Raw genomic sequence first — 21866 nt, 5'->3', positions numbered from 1 at the left:
TGAATGGCAATATCAACTGTCTCTAACAAGATCGACAACACTGTTCAAGCTGGAAGATACTAAAGTTATTAAACGTGCACTTGCATTCAAGTCCTTTGTTGATGGCATCGACTTTTCTAAATACCAACTCTCCAACATGATTGCTATGGATGAAACTGCAGCGTTTATGGTCCAAGGATCTCAAACGACAAATGATCAGAGGGGTGCCTCGTCAATCTACATTCCCTCCAATGGTTACCAAAGTGCATGTGTTACCTGTATTTTGGCAATTCGTCTGGATGGAAAGAAAGCCCCACCTATAATCATCACTAAGGGCAAGAAAGATCAGGTTGAATGTGTTTCAGGCATTTATGTTCTTGAAACCAAAAAAGCCTGGTGCACACAAGCAGTTATAAGGAAGTCGGTCAATTTAATGCTGCCACTTGTTTTGCGAGGTGGCCAAAGAGACTGCGAGTCTGAGATTCAGCCAGCACTCACCGTGCTAAAGACACGAAGAACTTCCTTGCAGAGAGAATAGATCAAATAATGATTCCTGCAGGAATGGCAGACTATCTCCAGACCCTTGATATTGCAATAAACAAGCCATTCAAGGATCACTTGCACATGGAAATCAATGACTATATTGAAAATAGAATGGAGAGAAATCAGCGTGGAAACTTTGTGAAGCCTAGCCTGCAAGAGGTCGTGACTTGGGTGAAGAATTCATGGGATAAGATCACTGACAGCCGTGTTGCCAATGCACTACGAGCAGCTACATGGACAAGAAGTGCTCATTTAAGGAGAGCTCCACTGCTGGACATGAGAGATTGGGGCCAATGGTTCTACAGGAAATGGAGTCGCAAGAAATTCAAGCTAGAATTCGGGGTTTGGAGAGTTATGCCGATGTTCCAGAAGAAGATGACATGACTGTACTTGAATAAATGTAGATTTTTTTACATGAATAAATGAAGATTGTTGTACATGAATAAATGTAATTGTTGTACATGAATAAATGTAGATTGTTGTACATGAAAAAATAACATATCCCCAGAAAATAAGCCCTAATGCGTCTTTTGGAGCAAAAATTAATATAAAACCCAGTCTTATTTTGAGGGAAATACGGTGTGTGGAAACAAGAGACATCCAAGAACATCCGTTATATCCGGTGTGCAGTATGTATGACAGAGGGATCGACAAAGAGCCTGTGCAGTTGGGGTGTTCTAGACCATGGAGGCATATGTAGGGTCTGCTAAGCAGTACAGATTTGATTCTGTGGGCAACGGGGAAACATCACAGGGTTTTAAATGGGGCAGTAAAAGGATGAGATTTATATTTGAGACAAATTCCTCTGGCAGTTAATGTAATGGATGGCTTTAGGAGCCTAGACTAGAAGTGACAAGAGAGTAACCTGAACTAATGCAGCAGCAATGAGGATGGGGAGAAGAGGACAGATTTGAGAAACACTTGGGAGATAAAACGGGCAGCAGTTGATGAAAGACAGGAAAAGAGAGGGAGAGGTCGGGGAAAACAGACTGTGTATTTTAATACACTGAGAAGGAGTCAATATAGTAGTAGAAAACACAGGCGAGAGGAGGCAAGAAAGGCGCTAGAGCACAGGTGTACAGATGAGTACTGAATAAGAGGAAAGACCAAGGTAAAGGATAGCTGTCAATACAGATGTTGGTAAGAAGTTGGGAAGAGGTGTTTTGGAAATACAGTCTACTCTGTGAAGTAGAAGTTCAGTCATATGCTGACTATAAGGGACTGAAGGAATGGGGGCTTAATAAGCATTTTAAGTTTTGTGAGAAACTTAGATAAAAGAGGTTAACTAGGCTCACAGGGGAAAAATTTGAATAATGGTAACAGTAAGTTAAGGTTGGAAATGGTAAATTTGTGGTGGTACCAATTCTCACAGCCCTTACATTCCCTACCCTTCACGCCCAACAACACAGCTGCCAAGATTAAGAATGAGAGGAGAAATAAATAAATAAATAAATAAATAAATAAATAAATAAATAAATAAATAAATAAAGTTTTTTAAAAAAGAGAATGAGAGGAGACACAGTTAGTCAGGCTGGGGTTGAGGGGTGGGTGTGGGGGTGTCCTATCTGCCCATTATAAGTGCTTTGAGAGCAAGAACTTCGTTTAAATGTTACTGTGAAAATAATTTTTTGTTAACAAAGCTTTGTGCATGCTATAAAAATTCAATACATGTTTGTTAATTGCCTAATGTGAAGTTATTTCAAAGAAAAAGACCCAGAGATAGAAATTCAGGAGTACTTTCAATAAAACGGTAACAATGGAAATAATTTTATAGTCATCATTAAAACACAGAGTCGAAAAGGATACACTTTCCTAAAAGTCAATGTAAAGAGAGAGGAGCTGAGATCAAGTTCCAGAAATACTAGAGAACAGAAGTACAACCGTAGAAGGAAACAGAGAAAAAAAAAATCATTGAAAGAACTATGACAGCAATGCTGTCATGCCAATTTTCTCCCAAGGAATCTAGACACTAAAAGGATGAGAAAGTTAATTAAGGTAGGAAGTAGTGAAAATGCAATGCCAAACATGACTTTGGGAGCAGAGAACACTATACACAAGTCCTGAAGAAATTTATAAGAATTCATTTAGCAATCTTCCCTCTGATCCACCTGAGTTGCTTTAACAATAAGGTGGTCAGACAACAGCAGCCAGCAGGCACGCAGCTGAAGCTTGAATGGATCAAGAACCAGGACCAGCCATCAGAGTCTTACACAAGCCACTCAAGCCCATTTCTTGCAGCAGAGGCCCTTGGTAGTGCAGGGAGGGGGACAGTCTGATGTTGGAGGAGGTGGAACGGATGGCACTGGGGGACAATATTGGGTTCCAGGCATAAAACAGTCAAAGAAGACACGAGGAGGTACAAGCAGATCTGCCACATCCTTCAAATTCTGGTGCATATGCTAAGTATAAGCATTAGATTAACAGAGGCCCTTGAGGAAACTTGTGCTGTTTAGCAGAGTGTCCCAAGAAAGAGAAATGTTCTTAGAAGGCTGCTTTTGGGGGCTTCAGATTTGCGTAAAGAAAATGAATATGATACAAATTATGTTCTGAACTCATTTGAATAATTTTGTTAAAACTCTTTCTAGATATATGGGAGCATCTACTAGAAGTTGATGAACTCATCTGTAATGAAGACAGTTGTGATTTTAATGAAGAGTCAGTCTGCACACTTGGACAACAGCAAGCATAATAGCAGAAAGCAGATTTAATAAAGCCCACAGTATAATATCAAGACAGTTTCTTGGGCCAAATCCACAAACTGATCAGCCAAGAAAAGGATAAATGATGAGAGGGCAGTACTTAACACAGTTAACAGAAAAACTTTTAGAAAAATTTCACCAAAAAGTAACAGAATAAAGGATTTAGGGATTGTTGCAAATATTCAAGAAGATTATTGATAACTTACGTCCTTCTTTGGCTTTGTGGATGATTCAAATTATTCTTCATGCACTGTAGAAAAACATATTTCATGTTTCCTTCATTTTAAAAGATGGTTTCGGAAGAATAAGGCCTAACCATATAGACTACATCCTTAACAATGAGGGGCAGGAATTGACCCAAACACCCAAATTCTAAGAAGCTAAAGAGCTAAGGAATTAAGGAGTTAAGCTTTGCATTATGGGGACTAAGAGGATATGATAAACATTTCTGATATTTTCAGAGCTTGCACTGACTTCATGCCATGGTCAAAGATTAAATAATTGCTCAATGCAAGCTGAATTTATCATTTTTCTAAATTTTCAAACATACAAAGAAGTTAAAACAGCAACTATTGTGTATGTTGAAATTTTTAAAAACATTGTTTTTAGTATGTGTATGTGCACACACACAAACACATTTTGATTGTTAGTAAATGTGTCATGATCTACCATAATTTAAAAAAATAAATTGAATCTTAACAGTACATAACCTTTTGAGACTGGCTTCTTTCATTCAGCATAAGGCCTTAAGGATTTATATAAGTTGTTGCATGTTATCAGTACTTAGTCCCTTTATTTAAAAAGTTTTACTGACATAATTTATATACCATATAATTTACCCAGTTAGTGTTCAATTCAATGTTTCTTCATATATTCACATTGTTGTGCAATTGTCACCAAATTTTACAATTTGTACCCACTAGCAGTCAATCTTCACCTTACTCTGCCACCTTGCCCAGTCCAAAGCAACCACTAATATACTTTCTGTAGATTATATTTTCAAGGTTCAATCACACTGTAGCATGTATCAGTACTTCATTTGTTTTTATATTGTATTATATGAATATAACACATTTTATTAATCTATTCATCAGTTAGTGGACATCTGCGTTGTTTCTTTTTTGGCTGTTATGAATAACGCTGCTGTGAACATTCCTGTACAAGTTTTTGTGTGGATATATATTCTCATTTCATTTAGGTATATACCTAGGAGTAGAATTGCTGGGTCATATGGTAGTTCTATATCTAACTTTTTGAGCAACTGCCGAACTGTATTCCAAAGTGGTTGTACCATTTTATGTTCTCACCAGAAGTGTATGAGGGTCTCAGTTTTTCCACATCCTTGCCAACACTCGTTATTATCCATCTTTTTTATTAAAGCCTTCCTAGTGGGTGTGAGGTGGTCTCTCATTGTAGTTTTGATGTGCATTTCCCTCATGACTAAAGATTTTGAGCAGCTTCACATGTGCTTACTGGCACTTTTCCCTCTCCTCATGTCCATTTGGAAAGCTTTCACTTTTTTCCTTCCGCAATTTTGAGGTTTTGCTTTGACTTAATTAGTACTTTCACATCATAAATATTATTGAATTGTTCCCTGAAGTACGTCCCTTTGGGTTAGAGTCCTTACTTAGCATCTGCGTAACACATACCCAGGGAGTCTGTCCTTTTCCACTATTTCTGTTCCTTTGATCTTGTGATCTCTGTTCTGGTTCATTTATTTCATTAAAAACCTTTCTTAAATATTCTCAGAGGGGTTCAGTGGGTAACATACTCTCTAAATTTTGGTATATTTGTAACGCATTTCCCCCTTGTAGGGGATGACATTGCCACTTTTTCTCTTGGTAATCTGTGGATACTCTCCCACTGTCTCCTAATGTCCAGTGCTGTAGACTGGAATTCTGATGCCAGTCTGATACTTTCTAGAGGTAATAAGTTCTATCTGGAAGCCATCAAGATGAATCCTTGGTATCCAAAAATTTTACCAGAATAATTCTAGGTGTGTGTTTTTCATCACGGATCTTCCCTGGAACTTCCTTCTGTACCATTAAGTGTTTAGCTCAGGAACTTTTTTTCTATTTGTTTAATTATTCTTTCTCCCCCATTTCTTCCTTTTTTTTTTTTTTTGGAACTTATATTATCATGTTAAGTGTCCTGAATCTATCCTCCAAGTCTCTTTCTCTCTCTGTTTTTCTCAGTCTCTTTGTACTTCTCGCTCTGTGCTTTGAAATACTTCTTCCACTTGATCTTCCAGGCCAATATGTGATCATATTCATTCTTTTATTGGATAATTATCTACTGGGTGCTTACTATGTGCAAGACAGCATTGTTGGCATTGGATGCTGACAACGTATCAGCAGTGTCTATAAGAGAAAAAGTTCCTGCTCTTAGGGTGCTTACATTTCAGTGGAGATGGTTAAAAAGAAAAAAAAAAGTGTGTATGCATAGATCACAAGTCATGTGGTAATAAGTATTTAGCTGAGAAATCATATTTTTGCTCAATGAAGTCTTTTTCATACTTCACTAAACCTCCTAAATGCCCCTATTATTTATTATTTTCATATTCAAGCTATTGTCTCCTCTGGCATTTCTCTTTAGCTGGTCCACTGCATTGTTTATTCTAAGTTACTCTTCTCTTTGTGGTTGCCTGGCTTTCCCAGATGGGTTGTTTTCTTTGTTACCTCAGAGGGGCTTAGGTTTCGTTGCTGAAGGACCACAGGTGGTAGGAGTCTCAAGATACTAGGAAGGCAAAGCAGTCTCTACCCCGTAGGCAGGCAGCGCAGCAGGCAAACCGCCAGCCACATGGAGGAAGCCGCTGGGCTCTCAGGTGTCCTAACATCTCCCAGCCTCAGGGATGGGGAGATTATCAGTCCCCTGGCTCCTTCTCTTTCTCCTTCCCCCAGGAGTCCATGGATCTCAACCAAGCCAGCTCTTTCCTGGATCTGCCATTCTTATCCTCACCCCCAGGCTCCTGTCCAGCCCGAGAAACAAGTCCTCGGCCGCTCTCCCTGACAGAGCTCCCACAGAGCCCAGGCTTCACTTGCACCTAACTGTTCACTGGATCCAGTGGTATTTGACTCAAGAGGCAGACAGAGGCTGGAATTAGGAACAGAGAAAAAGTAAGATTTCACCTTCCCAGAACTCTCTCTGAAAAATAAGTCCTGTTTAGAGACTAATCCTAAAAACATTCAAATCTTGGCAGGTAAGTCAAAATTTTAAAAAGCCTCTGCGAGGTGCAAACACTTGTGGTTTGTACCATTATCAACTACGGCTTTAAATGTTAAACTCTGAAAAATAATGAAGATCTTAATGTTAGTCAGATTTAAAGGATATTGACTAGATGGATAAATCTCAAAACAATTCTGTTGCATAAAAGCAGTCAGACACAAAAGAGAGTACATACTGTATGATTCCATTCATATAGAATTCTAGGGAATGCAAACTAATGTATAGTGACAGAAAGCAGATCAGTGGATGCCTAGGGATCCGGGAATTAGGTGAACATATTATAAAAGGGTACAAGGAGGGCCAGCCCAGCGGCTCAGGTGGTTGGAGCTCCGTGCTCCTAACTCCAAAGGCTGCCAGTTCAATTCCCACATGGGCCAGCGGGCTCTCAACCACAAGGTTGCCGGTTCAATTCCTCCACTCCCGCAAGGGATGGTGGGCAGCGCCCCCTGCAACTAAGATTGAACACGGCACCTTGAGCTGAGGGGCTGCTGAGCTCCTGGATGGCTCAGTTGGTTGGAGCACGTCCTCTCAACCACAAGGTTGCTGGTTTGACTCCAGCAAGGGATGGTGGGCTGCGCCCCCTGCAACTAGCAATGGCACTTGGACCTGGAGCTGAGCTGTGCCCTCCACAACTAAGACTGAAAGGACAACAACTTGACTTGGAAAAAATCCTGGAAGTACACACTGTTCCCCAACAAAGTGCTGTTCCCCTTTCCCAATAAAATCTTTAAAAATAAATAAAAGGGTACAAGGAGACTTTTGGAAGTGGTGGAAATGATTATCTTATGATAATGGTTTCAGGGGTGTATATATACTTCAAAACTCATCAAACTGTACACTTCAAATATGTGTGGCTTAATGTCCATTATGTCTCAATAATATAATAATATATTTCAATAATATAATATTTCAATAATAAAATATTGACTGGGAAGAATATTTGCAACTTACATCACAAAGGCTGACTGATATCCCTAAAGAACATCTAAAAATAAAGAAAAACACCAACAGGTAAGAGATATGTACAGAAAGTCACTGAACTTTTGTGAGATGGAAATTTTCCATAATAAAAAAAAATTTATATATATATAACTTTCCAAAAACTATTAAAATACTATCCTTTACCCCCATATAAGTCACAATACATTTGAAGGGATACAAATATAATTTCCAAGCCATTTCAAGTTCAGGGCATACTGCAAAGTACATGTGAGTGCCGATGGACACTGATCAAAGTTGAGGTAGACAAATTAAGCAAATCATCTTGGGGAAAATGAATATTAGTCTGGCCTTGAGGTGATGTGGGTTTGTGCAATTTTTTTGGTAGGCAGGGAGTACAAAGCAGAAAGAGGCAGTTCAAATGAAGAAAAAGATATGAACACAGGCAATGTGGTGGGGGAAATATGAAGAAAGCTTTTGACAAGTACTCTTACTATCGGTTCGCCATTTCTAATACAACCATTGAAGTCTCATCCCAGAAAGGTATATTGCAGCAAAAAGCACACACAGGAAAGGAAATGAGATCTAACTCACTATATAGGTTTTGGAATGATCAAAATCATTAATGTTATTTATGCACCATACTTAATCTTTACCATGTCTATGTTCTAGACCTATTTTTCTCTAAACAGACTTGTATCTTTACCGAGCTTCATTCTAATAAGATCCTTGAAATATTACAATTTTTTTCTAATACACTAAAGTAAATATATCTTTCATAACTTCAGTAGTATATTTATTCTTAAGTTATAATAACATTCAATTCTTTCACTTACTCCATCTAACCATCTTTTTTCATCACTTAAAATCCTTAGTCTTTAAGTCTCCTATTCAATCTATCTCACTGATAAGTGTGTCTCCCTAGCAATTTACGTAGTGGAGAGTTACTAAAGGATTGTCAGACTAAGCCGAGTTCCTTGCCTATTCAGATTTCTCAATTGTTAGCATTATTTGAAAAAATAATCTACCTTTGGAAATATTCTACACCAAATAAAAAAGCAACCCAATATAAGAAAAGGTAGAAATAACAAGTAACTTTCAATTAATTTTGAGAAATCCATAAAGACAAAAGAACCTAAGAATTATTAACTACTGAAACAATAGAGCAGCCTACTTCAGAAAACATAACTAATTATGTGAGTGTTTAAAGTAAAGACAGTGTGGGGTGGTGAAAGGAAAAAAGGCTTAGAGTCTCAGCGACCTTAAATTCCACTCCTACCGCTTAAACAATATCTTGGCACCTCATTTTCCTCATTTCTAAAATGGTGATAATGGTTACCCGTACTGCAGTATGTTGTGAAGATTAAATAAGCCAATATTTGTAAAGTGCTTGGCACATAGTAGGTGCTCAACATTACTATAATATTGATAACATTAAGTAAAATTATTTCATCTTTCAACCTGGCAAAACCAACAAATGCTATATTCTTTAAAGTTTACTGGCTTATAATACTTCTAGGGGTGTTAGGCTTTCTGACAATGATGGAATATTAAGGGTAGGGAGGATGGCAGAAAAACATTCTTTATCAAAACTTGAAAGATAAACTTCTGATACTGAGATTTTTAAAACATGCAAACAGGAATTTCTGTTAGTTGGGTTGGTAAAAACCCCATCTGAATAGTTAAAAGGACCACAATAATAAAGCTTTTAAATCTTCATTAAAGATTTTTTTTATCAATACAGAGAAGCTCTTTCGTTGTCTATTTAAACCTATTTTTATGTGAGTCAGTTTAAGGAGGTAGTCATATCACCGTCTTTAGAACATCAGCTTTCATGGGTCACAAGCACAGCTAAGGTTTAGTCAACAATCTAACATCTTGCAAGTTCTTAATAAAATTTAAATTCCGTTTCACATGAAATCGCTCTCATACCATTCATATTACTTGAGAGTTAATGTTTGGAGATGCTGTTCAATACCAGTAAAGGTTCCTTTCTTTTCTATTACAGGTCTGTTTTTGAAAATTTCCTTAGTACCCTATTTCAAAGGAAGGAGAAATCTTCCAATCTGCTATTTGTATCAAGTGAAGGTAAATCCAGCCATCAAATCCTAATCCACACACACTATAAGAAGATCTGAGGAGTGAGGGAGAAGAATTAGAACAATTGCTTCATAGAAATACTTCATATTTAAATAAGTAAATAAATGTAACATTTATACCTGATTAAATAAATGCACTAAACAGTAAAACTCTGTTGTATTGTTCCTATTTTAAAAAATCAGGTTTCACAATGCTCACATCAAAGTCCTGTGGCCCATGCTCATTAAGATATAAAATAACTTTCTCTTATTCTTAAAAACCTAGGACTCAATATCATGGTGTGATGGAAGCACAGAAAATTTAGACATCTGAATGCTGGCTCTGCCACTACTCGCCAGGTAGCCCGAGGCAAGTTACTGTCAACAGCCTCAGTTTATCTCTAAAAAGGCAAAAACACCTACTATCCCCAGAGTAGGGAAGAGGATGAAATTGATGACACTTCATTCAGTAGCCTCATCTCTTAGCTCTCTTTCCCGCAGGCCCAGTGTGCTAACTACCTTAAACTTGTTTCCCACAAGCTCTACGCCTTCCTGTCATAACTTCTTAATTGTCCCTATTGCTGTAATCTCCTTCTCTAAACCTCCCTTCAAGAATCAGTTGTGTCCCATCCTCTGAGATACCTGTCCAGGATCCTTTCCAGGTAATATTATTACTCTCTCCATCATCTGTTATCCAAAGTGGTTTCTTTTTGCTCTTACTAAACCACTGATCACAATGTAAAAAGTGAAATGTTGCTCTTATTTTTGAGTGCTGTGTCACGTGTTAAGTGCTTTATATTCATTTTCCCATGTAATACACAATCACCCTGTAAAGTAGGCTCTGTTATTATCTTTGTTTTATCAATGAGTAAAGGCTTTGAGAAGTTAAATAACTTGCCCGAAGTCACTCAAGTAATAATACAAATGATCACTACTCCTAACTAGTAATACCATGTTTCCCCGAAAATAAGACCTAAACGGAAAATAAGCCCTAGCATGATTTTTCAGGATGACATCCCCTGAACATAAGCCCTAATGCGTCTTTTGGAGCAAACTTTAATTTAAGACTAGGTCTAATTTTGGGGGAAACACAGTAATTAGAAGGGACTGGGATTCAAAGCCAGGTCCCTGGCTCCAAAGCCCTTTTGCTGCCTTTGATGGGGAACTTACAGTTCCTATGCCTTTGTAGTTTTGGGAGAAAAAGTACAACACCTAGCATGATATTTGCACTGAACATGTGTTTGGTGAATAAAAAAAAGGTAGAGAACAAAATCTAGTCACTGAATTGCCCATTACGTGCAATTCACCTGGATCTGGAGATACAAAAATAATCCTACAAGGTCTCTACCCTCAAGAAGCCTATTGTCAGTCTATTGTGGGAGAGAGAAGTAAATAGGGGATTGCAATACAGAGTGTAACGCGCGCTATTTCTGTAGACAAGTTGCTGAGAAAACATAGGATAAGGCACCGAAGCTGGACTGGGAAGGAGGAAAACAGTCAAGAAAGTCTGAGTTTCTGTTTTTCCTTTTGAAACCAAAATTCAGCAGGGTTCTACTAGACTGGCATTCTAGCTGCTAGCATGGCAGGGATTAATGTACTTTTAAAAATTAGTTTATATCTACATTTGTATTTCTACTTTATTTCAAGTTACCTGTCTAGCTTAAACAAATCTCATATTTTAAAAAAACACATTTTAAAATTTATTTATTTAAAGGATGATCTGCTTTCTAAATATGTTCAATTTATATGATAGTAAATATTTTTCTCACTATATTTTTTAATGAAGGAAAAACACTCATTGAAAAAAAGCGACTGGTCACATAACTGGCTAGGATTGTAAGTGCCTGCAACAAAACCACAATCTAGGATTTTAACTCAGAGCAAGTTGCATTTCCAAGCAACTATCATGCTTCCCCAAAAATAAGACCTAGCTGGACAATCAACTCTAATGCATCTTTTGGAGCAAAAATTAATATAAGACCCAGTCTATATTATTACATTATATTATATTATATATTATATTATATCATATCATATCCGGTCTTATAGTAAAATAAGACCGGGTCTTATATTAATGTTTGCTACAAAAGACGCATTAGAGCTGATTGTCCAGGTAGGTCTTATTTTCGGGGAAACACAGTACTCCAAATACTCCAAAAATACCATCTATCCTCAAGAACATTCAACTCTTAAAAAAAAAAAAAAAGAAAAGAAAAAACCTTTTAGGTTTTTCCCATATACATTTCCCCTCTTATTCCCCTCTAATTTAACCCTACAATAAAGATAAAATACAATTTAGGCAATAAATTCCCATCAGTTGTTCACTTACCAAACAACAGTTCATTCAAGTGGATACTTTCTAGGCTGTCGTGGAAAACGCCCAAATAAAACGCCTATTAAATTCGAGTTAGATTATATCTGTCACTTCTTCCTTGTCCAAAACAATTACTATGGAAGAAAGTAAATTATGCCTAACAATATCACTTTTTACGAAGTTGGTCACTATAAAAAATTTTTATGGCTTTTCTAGATGGTTGCTAATAGATAAAATGATTTCAACATTGTTCTAATCTGAATAAAGCAGATTTCCTCAAACACTATGGAACCAGTAAAGATGAAATTATAAAATAGAGGTAGTGAAGAAATAAACATGAGAAATGAAATGAGGTACAGATAGACTTGTTTGCATTTTGTGAAATTCATGAAGACGACAGCAAAGACAAAAGCCTAAAGGGATTAAAATCTAAGGGCAGCAAACATAAGCAACTAAAGTAAGTGCAGCTTCAAATACACAATCCTGAAAGAGAGCCTAATTTCTTTGCTCTAAAGTTGTGGAAAATCAGGTTCAAGTTCTAAGTAGGTTAAGTTTACTTTTAACTTCTTATCACCCTGACTATTCAGCAAAATGAAAGTAACCTGGCAGACAGAGTTTCCATAAAACCTTCTTTCTTATCTTCCCCTAGTAAATTCTCTCACTAGAAGAAAAAGATAAACAAAAGGAAATTTGTTTTTCATAGTCCTTATCTTTAGACATTCTTAAAAATCCAGGGAGGCTTGGTAAGAGGCGAGACCAAACAGCTGCTTATAGCAAGGAACTGTGATGTTCCTTGCTATAGGAAAAAAGTTAGAATCGTGTAATTAAAAGGAATTTGAGAGATTATTTATTTCCTTAGCCTTTATTAACACACTAGAAAAGTTTTGACAATTTACACACTTAAAAATAAAGGGCTTCAAACTATGACTATATTTAATACCACAATATTAATTAAGATTTTAACAGCATGTTTAAAAATTTAAAACCACAATTCCCCCAGGAAGTGTAACTGTTACCATTAAAAGAAAATAATAGGGATAATCACATTCATCAAATTTATTAAACCTGATGCTATGCTAGTCACTATAATGATCTATTGTACTTTTGTTCTTTCATTAAAGAAGTCTTAGATCATTCACTATTAAATTACTGTTTAACTGGTAAACTGAGGCAAAATACTGAGTAACTTGAGAAGTCTCAAGTGCCAAGTCCACTGTACTAAATTACTGAACCATGCTCCCTCTTTATGTACTTTTCCAGATATAATTTAAACTGTCTGAGCAAAAGGTGAATTCTAAATTCCGCACAAATTGACTTTTACTGTGCTTTTCTTTTTGCTTGAAAACTCTTTTCATACATTGCCACAGATTCAATTTCACCTGTAGGTAATGAACACAGAGCTCATTGTGAGATAAAACAAACCAGAATGTGAAAAAAGAGACGTTATCAGATATACAAGGGAGTGAAACATTTGATTGAAAAACACTTTAACCACAATACTTTTTTCTCCATCCTAAAGGAGGTCTTTTGAATATTTTAGTTACCATTTCTTTCATGAAAAACCCTATAGGTTCCAAAAGCTCCCAAGTTGAGTCCTTACCTGGTTCATCTGAATGCTGAGTCCGGGCTTTTATTTCTGCTAAGCTGGTCTCCTCTTGGGAGACAGAAGCGGCTGCCCCCTCCTCTGTGTCCTCTACCTTAGTCACGGTAAAGTGTGGCATTGTTTTAGAAATCTTGTGCTTTTTCTGTATTTCAACTTCCTTCCAGGTTAGTCTGCCTGCCTACTCCTTGCTGTACCCCTTTTAGAGTCTGCTCACTGCCTCCAGGACACCGACGCTGGGAATCGGGAAATACTTTCAGCTCACGTGATCTACAACCCGAGGGAGGGGAACACTGGAAGACACGCCTTCCAAAGTGTTTATCATTCAGTTAAAAGGATTAGCACTCCACCCCTTGCTTACGGTTATTAAGCTCAAGAATCCCAAGAACCGTTTCGGCTGCTTTCCCAGAGCTGCCAAAAGCTGGAGAGTGGGCAGGATTCATGAACTGCAACCCACTGTGTACCCACCCACTTGTTTCCTTCACTTAAGTTATTTCCACCCCTATGCAGGCATGATCTCAACCTTTGCCCTCATATTTCACACACCAGAAAGATTAGGGAACAGTTCATTTTACAAACTTTCCTCTTTAAAGAAAGACTGGCACTACCTCAATTTAGGAAATGAAACACAATTTGTAAGCTTCTGTTGTTTGCTTTCAAAGAAAATAGTCATAAAAGTTTTTTATTTTTCAGTTGAGAATATTCATTCATAAAGTATTTAATGAACACCTACGTATTTTATACAAGGCATAGCTCTAGACACTGTAGTGTATTCAAGGACATCCAAGAAGAGACATTAACTTTCCCCAAAGTCCAAGTTTGTTTAAAAGAGCAAAATATTTTTAAAGGGAAGAGTTCAGAATTTTTTGTATTGGCCAGTTTAAACATGGTGTTTTAAAGAAAAAAAATATCCAAGGAACACCCCTGATTAAAAGGTGCATACACTTTAAAGAACATACTTAACTCTTGGTATACTTTATCAGGTAACTGTATCAAGTTCTCGGTAGATGACTTTAACTATACAGTATGAGGCCCTATCTCTGCTCTGAGAGGAGTTTAGTAATTGAGCCCTGTGTTAATTTCCAAGTTGATGAAGTAACACAAGGAATGATGTTAGTTAACACCTGACAAGCAAGACTGCCCTAAATTTAACAGAGAAGGAATGATGGTTTATAATCCTCCTTTACTCAGGTAGTATGATACATAACACTTCTAAACGTGAAGGAAACCAATAGTTGTCAAAGACCTACTTTGTGCTCTTCACTAGAAGCTTTCCATTATGATCTCATTTAATCATCAGGCTAAAGAACTTGCCCAAAGTCACAGTTTGTAAATGGTGAAGCCCAACTTAAAAACTCCTTGTTGGTAGGCAGCACGTAAGTTTCATGGGGAAAAAAGTCACACACACTCACCAAAATTTTATTTTATGAGTTCCTATGTAGATCTGGCTGCACACTGGACTCAAGAGATTTCAACAATTCTAAGACCTGGGTCTCATCTGATTTAACTGCTCTGGAGTACAGCCAGGGCAACAAGACTTTTATAATAAAAGCACCCCCCACACACACGTACCCTGTCATGGTTCTAATGGGCAGCCAAGGTTGAGAATTACTGCTATATGGGAAAGAGAAAAGTTTGTCACCTGTTAAGTCTTTTTAACTAGTTTTTATCCTTGAAAGGAACTATATCAAGTGTGGTAGTGCCCTGAGTGACTTCCATATTTACAACTTAGTTAGCTAGCCTACTGATTTATTCAAAGGAACTTAAAACACTACCAAATTGTCAAAGATTTCAATATTAATTCTGGGTTCCAAATTCGTTAATACTTTAGTGCCACTGGATATTTCCAATAGGATCCTGCCTTTCATATTTATCTTATAAAGAGCTGAATTACAGCTAATCTATAATTGATGGACAGAAACAATGACTTGTGTTTATGAATCTGTGTACAGCTTGTGTATATAAGCTGATGTACAAATATTATGCTGTCACCTCTCTCCTCTAAAAAATTCCCCAAACTAAACAAGTAGGAAGGTAACAAATTCCTGTTAATCTATGATAGGAGTAATTTATTTACCAAATTGATGCTTTGGTACCACAGTGGTCAGCAATTTCAAAATAGTTCTCTCCTAGAGTGAACAGTAGATAAAATTACAGGGGCATTTAAAAATTGGAGGAAAAGTTCAAGTAGTACAGAAAGAGTTGGGGGAGGGGTGGCAAAGCTGAGGTGTGTGAGTGCTGTGTATGGGGAGTGGTTAGATAGAGAGGGCGGGATATAAGACATAGCTATTTAAAGTACAATAAACGACCACAATGAAGTATCAGTACACACCCACCATGATGTCTAAAATTGATAAGACTGACATCACCAAATTTGGTGAGAATGTGGAACAAAAGGAACTGTTCATACACTGTTACTGGGAGGTAAATTGGTTCACTTACTTTGGGAGAGAGTCTGGTTCTTTCCCCTATAACCTATCACTTGCACCCCTAGGTATTCATCCCCAATATGAAAACATATTTCCACAAAAGGACTCGTACAGAATGTTCATAGCAGTTTATTACTAATAGTCAAAAACTGGAAACCCAGGTGTACACCTATAGGAGAAAGGATAAACAAACTACGATATATCCATACAAAGAATTACCATTCAGCTAGACTCATAAAAAAGGAATGAACTGGTGGTACATGCAACAATAAGGATGAATCTCAAAAACATTATGCTAAGTGAAAGAAGCCTTAAACAAAAGAGTACATACTATATGAATCCAGTGATGTGAGGTTTTAGACCAGGCAAAACTAATCCATGGTACCAAAAAAACCCAGAATGATGTTTGTCTCTGGGGGATGAAGGTGGAGATTAACTGGGATGAAGTATGAGAGAACTTTCCAGAATGATGCTAATATTCTTTATCTTGATAGAGTTTAGAGTTCCACAGGTGTATGAATTTGTCAATACTCAGCCCATGTTCACTTAAAATGTGTGTATTTCATTGTATGAAGAGTTTGCCTGCAAATACTGAATTCTAATTAATAACATGCGTTTTGAAGTATTTGGGGAAGGTTAACTAATGCCTTCAATTTACCTTGAAATGCATAAATAAGCTGCATAGACATGTGAAAGGACAAGTATAATAAAATGTTAATGACAGATACTGGGTGGTGGGTGTATTTTTTACTACAAAAGTCGTTCAACTTTCTGTATTTGAAAGTTTTCATAATAAAACGATGAAAACAATACAATGAACTGACATCATTATGAAAATGAATAGGCAAGTCATAGACTGGGAGAAAATATTCACAAAACAAATATTTGACAAGAACTTGTATCTAAAATATATAGAAATCCCTTACAACTCAATAATAAAAAGACAAAACTCAATACAAAATGGGCAAAAGATTTAAACAAACAATTCACAAAGGAAGTTACACAAATGGCTAATAAACACTTGAAATAGTGCTCAACATTACTGGCCATCAGGGAAATGTACATTAAAATCACAATTAAAACTGTTGGCAAGGATGTAGAGCAAATGTTGGTGGGAATGTAAAATGGTAACCACCACTTTAGGAAAAGGTCTGGCTGTTTCTAATACATTTAAACATACATCCACCCTGTAACCCAGCAATTTACCCTATGACCCAGCAATTCCTCTTCTAGGTATTTACCCAAGAGAAATAAAAGCATAAATTCAAAAAAAATTTTGAACAAGTATGTTTATAGCAGCTTTATTCATAACAGCCCAACAGGAAACAGCCCAAGTGTCTGTCAGTAGGATAAGGAAACTGTAGTATATTCATGCAATAGACTATTACTCAACAAGAAACAGGAATGAACTACTGATAGATCCAACAACACGGATGAATCTCAAAAATATTACATATTATAAATTATATATTACACATTAATTCTATGTATACTGATGTGTTTAGGGGTGAAGCAAAATGATGTCTACAACTTACTTTGAAATGCTTCAAAAATAGATGAATCAATGAAAGAGATAAATATGTAATAAAACAAGTGTAGCAAAATGTTAATTGTAGCATCTGGAAGATAAGAATATTGGTGTACACCATACGATTCTTTCAACTTTTCTGTATGTTTGAAAATTTTCATAATAAAACACTGGAAAAAAATACATTGAACTTAAGTTCACTGAAATGTAAAGCTCTAAGATCTAAGTATAAAGCACACCACTTATGGGTCAAATTCTGTTTTATATAAAATTTAGGCAGTCACATAAATGCTTTTCCAGTACTTTGATTTTAGAGTGTTGAATGTTGTTTGAGAGTCATCAAACAGGTTTGAAATATTTACATTTTTACAAAAATCTATGGTATTTTTCAAGAGGTATGATCTAAGGCCAGAGTAGGGCAAAAGGGCTTTATAATGACATTACTCCATTATACATTAGGCCTATGTACTCATATTATACACTAGGCCAAATATTATATGCTTTATTTTACTAATTAATTTGAGTAAAACACTTTATTTGTGACTATATTATGTCTGATTTTTTTTTTTTTTAAAAAAGCATGTGCATTCTTTAGAAGAATGGGTCTACTTTGGGTAATATTTCGAAAGTAAAATTTACCATGAAACACTACCCAATTACTTATTTTTAATCATAGCTAGGTAACAACTCATGGTAACTAGTGCTTTGTTTTATTCAACTAATTTATTAAATAAAGACAAGTTAGATTTGGTGAAAAGACTGAAACAATTAAGGGAAAGTCAATGGGAAGTTATTTTCAACTTAAGGATTCTCTCTGAGATCGTAACACATTATTATACTACAATATATCATGAAAAATCACTCAATTTTAGAGCAAATCATTTATGTACTTCCTCTGAGAACTGCATTGTACAAAAGCTATCCAAATAATCTAAAACCACACAATCTCATTGCTGAAATGATTCTGAAAAAGAATGTAGTCATTCATGATAAAAATGCATCTGTGATACAAGAAAACTTCTATAAGCAAGCAGTAAGCAAAATCCCTGAAATTAAAAAGCCACATACATTTTGAATACATGAGTTTTACCAAATGTCATTCTGTTTATTCTGGGGAGACTCTTGTGGATATGATACTGAGGTTTTAGTAACATGTTCACTTAAACATTCTTTTTTTAAATGAAAAAATGCAATTAAATCTTGATCAAAGGTATCAGCATGTTATTAAAAAGCTGGAAACGTATAAAACAGAACAGACTAGATTTCATGAGCACACACAATATAGACTTAATTCATCTTATCTGTCTATACCTTTTCACAGAATTCTCAATCTCTCTTACACACACATCGTAAGACAAGGTTTTATGCAAGTACCTCAAGTGAGCATGTGCACACTTGTGTGCACACACAAGTTCAGTGGGAGTGCTGAGCAAAGAACAACGGATCCTGATTTGGAAACAGATCCAAACCTTATGAAGCTCTCCTGAACTCCTGTAGGTTGAACATACCACTCAGAGTGCTTTGTCCACTACTGAGATCTAGTCACACTTAACCTTTAAAATTATAACCAATTAATAGTTTTGTGCTTACAGTATTTGGTTTATTAGAAAAGAAAGTGGAATCTACTTCCAAGCAATTGCTTTTAATGGAATATGTTAGTACGTCAGAATATTTAGGGTGGACATTCTTACTGAACCACTGCAACGACTAGCCAGCAACTAAATATGAGTGGAAACTAACTACATTATATTTTAATTTTCTTGATCAAACTAATTTTCTTGATCAAGGTAAATTTATAAGAAACTTTGAGCTATAAAGATTACGTTTTATCCTGTTGTAAACCCTTCATGCTCTTTGTTCCATACATCTTTATAACAATAATCCATCCTACTGAGAGAGATGTGTTTGAGAAGAAAAAAATTGAAAGGGTTGCCGGTTCAATTCCCGCATGGGATGGTGGGCTGTGCCCCTTGCAACTAAAGACTGAAAACAGCGACTGGACTTGGAGTTGAGCTGTGCCCTCCACAACTAGATTGAAGGACAATGACTTGGAGCTGATGGGCCCTGGAGAAACACACTGTCCCCCAATATTCCACAATTTTAAAAAAAAGGAAAATGAAAACACAATTCAAAACAAAATTCCCTGGTTAATTTTCACATAAAAAAGTGTGTTTATAAGTTATTACTTCCTTCCTCCCCCTGCAACAAAACCCCATTTTAAAATAGATCTACTGAGACTCCGGTCAAAATATGAATATTCATTAACTTTAGGACAGATGGACTAATGTAACTAAATCAATAGCTGTTCGTGTAATTCAGCACTCTACACTGCCCTAGGTATCTGCAGATAGATAGATCATTTGTGTAAAGGCGTGAAACACACATTGTTAGGCCAGATTTCCTTTTAGAAACATAGAACCTTAAGTTACTCAGGAAACATGTCATTTTATTACCCACCCCCCATTTCCTTTCATGCCAATACCAAGCAAAATAATTGCAAATATATACACAGAACATAAAAAAAAATGCATTTATTTTATGCTTCCTATAATCTACTATACAATTGCAGCTTAATAAATGTTTCAACAGAGCCAACCACTGTTAGTAGAGAAAGGATAATAATAACACTGATATTAGAATCACACATACCTGGGTTCAATTCACTATTCTTCGTTTATTACTTGTATGCCTTTGGGCAGCTTACTTAACCACACCAGCTTTAGTTTTCTCCTGGATAAGAAATCCCATCTTAGCTCAGAAGAAAATAACTTTATTTTTAAAATGAAAAAATATCAAAACAGATGATTTTTCAGGAAAGGAAAGAATTAACTTCATCTAATAGGGAAGAATGTTTTCTATTTCCAATTACTTATTAAAATTTTACTTGGAAATTAGCACAGTGCTAAACTAGAAAAAAAATAGATCAACATAACATCATTTTTTACATTCATTTTAGGATATAAATTAGCGAGCTATGAAAATAAGTATTATTTCTGGATATTAAAAAAGCTTAAATACTAATGCTCTCAAAATAAAGATGAATTTCAGTTGTTCAATTTGTCATAGCTCCTCAAATTGAAAATGCACGTGCATATACAAGAATTTTTAACTTATTAGTGTTTTCTTTTTTAAACTAGCAATATGAAAAATAAATAGCCTTACCCCAAAGTAAAAGCAGACTTGTCTGGTAAAATGAAGGAAATTATGGTGCCACTTTGCCAAAAATTAAAGCTATCTACCAAATGGTTCCGACTGTAAACAGATGGATGCTATCAATTGAATATCTTGCACGAATTTCTCAAGGTCATAAGAAATGTAGTACGGCTTAGCAATGCAGTAATAAAAATGCAAAGCAGAAATTGCCACTGATAATTTAGTAAGGAAACTTAAGACTGAAACACAGCTTTGAGCTAAAATAGCAGGAAATTTTAAACACATAACAAAAAAACCCACTAAAACTAGGATTCAGACCTAAACATACCTGTCATTTCCTTATAACTTAATACAGCTTTTATTTTCCATTTCTGTGCTTTTCAACTATAAAAACTTCAATTTTAGAAGGAAAAAAAAACAAAACGCTTCAGCCCTTACATTTTTCCAGTTAAGACATCCAAAGGTAACGTCCACGTTTTGCATAGCCTCTCAGATTGATTTATTTTACAGTATTGACTTGATTCTGAAATTTTGTTTACTGTAAATTGCACCAATGATTTAACGATAGCTTAAAATTCTTCAAAAGTAAAATGCACTCAAACATCAGAAATGTTAAAAATATGATAAATATACACCTTAGAACTGAGCAAATATGCTAACACTATTATCTGTTAATCAACTATTGAACTTCTATAGTTAAAGCAAGGTGCCGTGCGTGTGTGTGTGTGTGTGTGTCTGTGTATACCGTATGTTCTGCACTTTTGTGCTCATATCTTGATATTTAATTGCTGGGATTCTACAAAATACACCAAAGCACTAATCACTGGGTTTTAATGGGACTATATCTTACTGTTTTCCCATTTATTTATAACACTTCATTAATATATTAAAATAATACACTGTTTTACATATTCACAAGATAAAATGCTTTCATAATTCCTACAATATAGCTCTCCAAACCTTCATACCTACTGTTAAGAAACACATTACCAAGAACTTAAAGACATGGGGGCCGGCCCAGTGGCTCAGGCGATTAGAGCTCCGTGCTCCTAACTCCGTAAGGCTGCCGGTTCGATTCCCACATGGGCCAGTGGGCTCTCAACCACAAGGTTGCTGGTTTGACTTCCGCAAGGGATGGTAGGCTGTGCCCCCTGCAACTAGCAACGGCAACTGGACCTGGAGCTGAGCTGCACCCTCCACAACTAAGACTAAAAGAACACCAACTTGAAGCTGAACAGAACCCTCCACAACTAAGATTGAAAGGACAACAACTTGACTTGGAAAAAAGTCCTAGAAGTATACCCTGTTCCCCAATAAAGTCCTGTTCCCCTTCCCCAATAAAAAAATCTTAAAAAAAAAGAACTTAAAGACATGTAAAT

The 21866-nt window shown here is 36.1% G+C and overlaps 1 protein-coding gene across 3 annotated transcripts in view; it reads right to left on the bottom strand.

Annotated features, from left to right (window-relative positions):
• The window catches only part of SLC12A6 (solute carrier family 12 member 6), an 84279-nt gene that overhangs the window by 54302 nt on the left and 8111 nt on the right, over nucleotides 1-21866 (bottom strand). Inside the window, exon 1 of one of the 3 annotated variants that reach the window (XM_019752869.3) lies at nucleotides 13378-13617. The exons of the other annotated variants lie outside the window; for them this stretch is intronic. Within the exon in view, the coding sequence (XP_019608428.1) occupies nucleotides 13378-13498 (121 nt within the window). The 5' untranslated portion in view covers nucleotides 13499-13617. Of the gene's footprint in view, nucleotides 1-13377; nucleotides 13618-21866 lie in introns of those variants that run through there. 3 annotated transcript variants of the gene reach the window in all.

Source organism: Rhinolophus sinicus, chromosome 3, assembly GCF_057876585.1.
Source record: "Rhinolophus sinicus isolate RSI-liver-muscle chromosome 3, RSI-T2T, whole genome shotgun sequence".
Taxonomy (NCBI): domain Eukaryota; kingdom Metazoa; phylum Chordata; class Mammalia; order Chiroptera; family Rhinolophidae; genus Rhinolophus; species Rhinolophus sinicus.
This window is presented reverse-complemented; position numbering and strand designations above follow the sequence as displayed.